This window comes from Elephantulus edwardii, unplaced genomic scaffold (assembly GCF_000299155.1).
Source record: "Elephantulus edwardii isolate Elephantulus edwardi_28Jun2011 unplaced genomic scaffold, EleEdw1.0 scaffold00005, whole genome shotgun sequence".
Classification (NCBI taxonomy): Eukaryota; Metazoa; Chordata; class Mammalia; order Macroscelidea; family Macroscelididae; genus Elephantulus; species Elephantulus edwardii.
In genome coordinates, this window is record NW_006399755.1 from 29,681,278 (window position 1) to 29,684,783 (window position 3,506).

A 3,506-nucleotide genomic window follows, 5' to 3' on the forward strand; every position below is an offset into this window, starting at 1 on the left:
TCATAAGGAAAAGGGGACGGCGTATTCTCTTAGCTACTTCCTGCTGGAAAGGGACGCTGTAAACCACATTCTTTTGGAATGGCAGCACAAACCCTTCCCATTAACTAAGCCACCAGAGGTCATAGGAAGGGGAATTGTTTGCTCAGTTGTTGGTCATTGATCTTACCTAAAGTTTTATATTTCTTTTTTTTTTTAATTGTTTTTCTGTAGAGACCCACAATCAACGAGGAAGACCAATTTGCCTAGCCACTGATGATTATGAAAGTGAGAGTGGAAGCATGATAAGCCAGACAGTTGCCATGGCAATTGCAGGAACATCAGTCCCTCAGCTAACAAGGCCTGGCAGTTTCCTCCTCACATCAACGGTACAAGCAATCCATCTACAGGATGTGTGTGTGTGTGTGTGTGTTTGTATGTGAAAAGACAAATATTTACAAGAATGTGCACCTAAATAACTAACGTTAATATTTTAACTGATACAGAAATACTTTGTTTTCTTTATTTTATGGAAACATTAAAGTTCTGAGAATAGTACCTGTAATACAGCATGATCAGTTATATAAATTCATCAGTTATAAGATCAAGATTAATGCAGAGTTGATTTCTGTGTGGGAAAGGTCAAATATATCTCTTTCTCACTTCTCTATTAATTTTGAAACCAGTCACTTTTCCTTCAGCACTCTGTACTTCTCTTCTTAGTTGGATAATTTGCTGTAACAGTAGTCCACAGAACTCACAAACCAGATTCCCGTCTGTCTGACTTATTAGAGAGATACACCATAACCCAGGATCCAGAAATCTTGGAAGTTACAAAAAACGACTTGGAAGTCAGGATTGTTAGTTCATGCATAGACAATGTCTGGAAAGATCTCCAAAGTGAAGAGTTTATCCTCCTTTTCTTTGGTGCAGGATTGCTATTGACCAGGACAGCTCCCTCAGCAGCTCTACACTGCCAATTTTCTATCGTCCTCTCTCCCACTAACCAGCCCATTTCTTTGTAAAGCAGATCACTGAGATCTTTCAGTTACTGCTCACCTAGCAACAACTATCCCCTGTAGAACCTTTGTAACATCTGATGCTCTGCTGTCAGGCTCTCCAGTATCAGGTTTTCTGCTGTTGACTGCTCACTGCTAACTGGCTCAGCTTCTTTGCTGCTCTATATCATCAGGCCTCTCTCTCATTGACTCTCTAATGTCAATGCTCTTCTGTCACAATTCTGCCACTAACTGGTTCAAGGATGGTTATAGCCATTCTTGTTAGCTTTTCCCTACCATGGGGCCTGTTCTGTCCCCAGATCTCCTCTGTTGACTCTGCTGATAGCCATGTGGTTCTGCTTCTCTACTAGCCTAGCTCTTAGATAGGAACTCTTTATTAACTAGGAGACCTCTCTGAAACATCTGTGTTTCTCTTTGTCTGACCCTTCTAAGTAATAAGGTGGGACCTTCCTTACCAAAACTAGAGTTCATCCATTCTTCAGTTATCCATAAGATGGTCAGTCAACTGAGGTCTGATGTATTTCACTCAGCAAGGTACAGTCAGGTTATACAGCATGCCTTAGAACTTCAGTTCTCTTTATGGCTTGATAATATTCCATTGATTGATTTATTGATCACACTTTTTTAAATAATCTATTGATGGACACTCGGGTGATTTCTACCTGTTGGCTATTGTGATTAGTGCTACAGTGAACCTGATTATATACATTTCTGTTCACATCTCTGCTATTAAGTCTTTTAAGTTCGTTTTTATTTATGGTATTGTTTTAAGTGCAAAACTTTTTCATTTTAGTAGAGCCCAGTTTTTCTAATTTTTTATTTGGTTATGTGCTTTTGATGTGAGACCTAAAAAACTGTCACTAAATTCAGGGTAATAAAGATTTAGTTAAGTTGTAAGGGTGGGTTTTTTTGTTTGTTTTTATTATTTTTTAGTTTTGTAATTATACTGTCCTGTTCCTTGGAGGCACAGGATAGAGCAGGGTTTAGGGCTGTTGTACATAGGGTCGCAATGAGTCGCAAGCGACTCGACGGCACATAACAACAACAACAACAAATTATACCTCTTAATTTTGGGCCTGTGATTATTTTTACTTTGTTTTCTAAGACATCAAATTATTGATTACACAGGATAGAATGAGACATAACTTTCATTTGTATCTATCTGTCACCATTATTCAATTTCAGTATATTGCATAGGATATGCAGTGGTCTCTTTAATAGCCAAGTATATTCTGTGACTGTGTGGTGAATATTTTCATGATAAATTATAGGCCAAAAATACAAATTTTAAAAAACTGAACAAACCACCAACTATAGGTCACAACTCAGTAACAGTTCCACAGCACTAAAATTTCTAGAAACACTGGTTTCTCTCACACTAAATTAGGTGTTGTTAAGCCTATTTATAAAAGAAAAAGAAATCAGAATTTTACTCATTCATTGCTGTAGACTCTGAGCCAACTCAGCAGACATTCTGTTTGGGTTTGGGGAGGCACATAAGGAGATTGTCCATCTTTCTGTCACAGAGCTGCTCATGGATTTGAACTGTTCGAGAGGTACAGCACAACTAGATAGTCTTAGGAAAGCTATAAAAGAAAAAGTCAGAATTTAGAGAAGTAAATATAAGTTTCTCAGTGTCACAAGTATAATAATGGATAAAGCCAGGAAATAAGCTTAAGTAATTGTTTGCACAGAGATTTTCCACTTGAGCTGTGTAAAAAATACTTAACCAGAGGAGAAAAAAAAATGTTCTTAGCACAGTTTAAGTAAAAGTTACTTAATACTGTGTTAACAACCTCTTATGAAGACAGATGCCCTGAAAGTTCATAGTTTAAAAAAGGCACTTAGATTACCATTTCTTTGTTACCATTGTTTTTGTTGTTAGGTGCTGTTGAGTTGCCTGCCAACCATAGTGACCCTTTGTACAGCAGCTCTGAACTCTGCCCTGTCCTGAGGTAGTCTCATTAATTCCAACACACCAACCCCCCCATTGCCCCAGTTACTCTGTCAATCCACCTTATCAGGGGTCTTCCTCTCCTGCACCCAGCCCTCCCCCCCCACCAGTTTGCTCCTCTCTTTCAAAAGTAAAACAAACACTCCTTCCCTGGTTTGCAATCCCCCCCACACCCCTCCCACCACCCCAAGTACATTCCACTATGCAACGTTAATTGTGGACTCTTGTGATAATCATAATACCCTATCATACATCGCTTTTAAATTATTCGCTCCCTCATCTGATTCAGTGCAGTATACACAATTTACCCAGTTTTTCTCAGTCTTACCCCCACCCTGATATCAATCCCATTTTACAACAGTGGCACCATGCAATATTTGTCCTTTTGCAACTGAGATATTTCACTCAACATAATGTCCTCCAGGCTCACCCATTTGGAATAATATTGCATGAGTTCCTTGTTTTTCAATGCGGCGTAGTATTCCATTGTGTGAATATACCACAGCTTCTCTATCCATTCATTTGTTGATGGGCACCTGGGTTGTTTCCAACTCCTT

The 3,506-nt window shown here is 38.8% G+C and overlaps 1 protein-coding gene across 1 annotated transcript in view; it reads left to right on the forward strand.

Moving 5' to 3' along the window:
• DOCK7 (dedicator of cytokinesis 7) overlaps positions 1 to 3,506 on the forward strand; it is a 246,399-nt gene that overhangs the window by 195,394 nt on the left and 47,499 nt on the right. Inside the window, exon 30 of the mRNA XM_006879772.1 lies at positions 211 to 365. Coding sequence (XP_006879834.1) covers positions 211 to 365 — 155 coding nt within the window. The remainder of the gene's footprint in view (positions 1 to 210; positions 366 to 3,506) is intronic.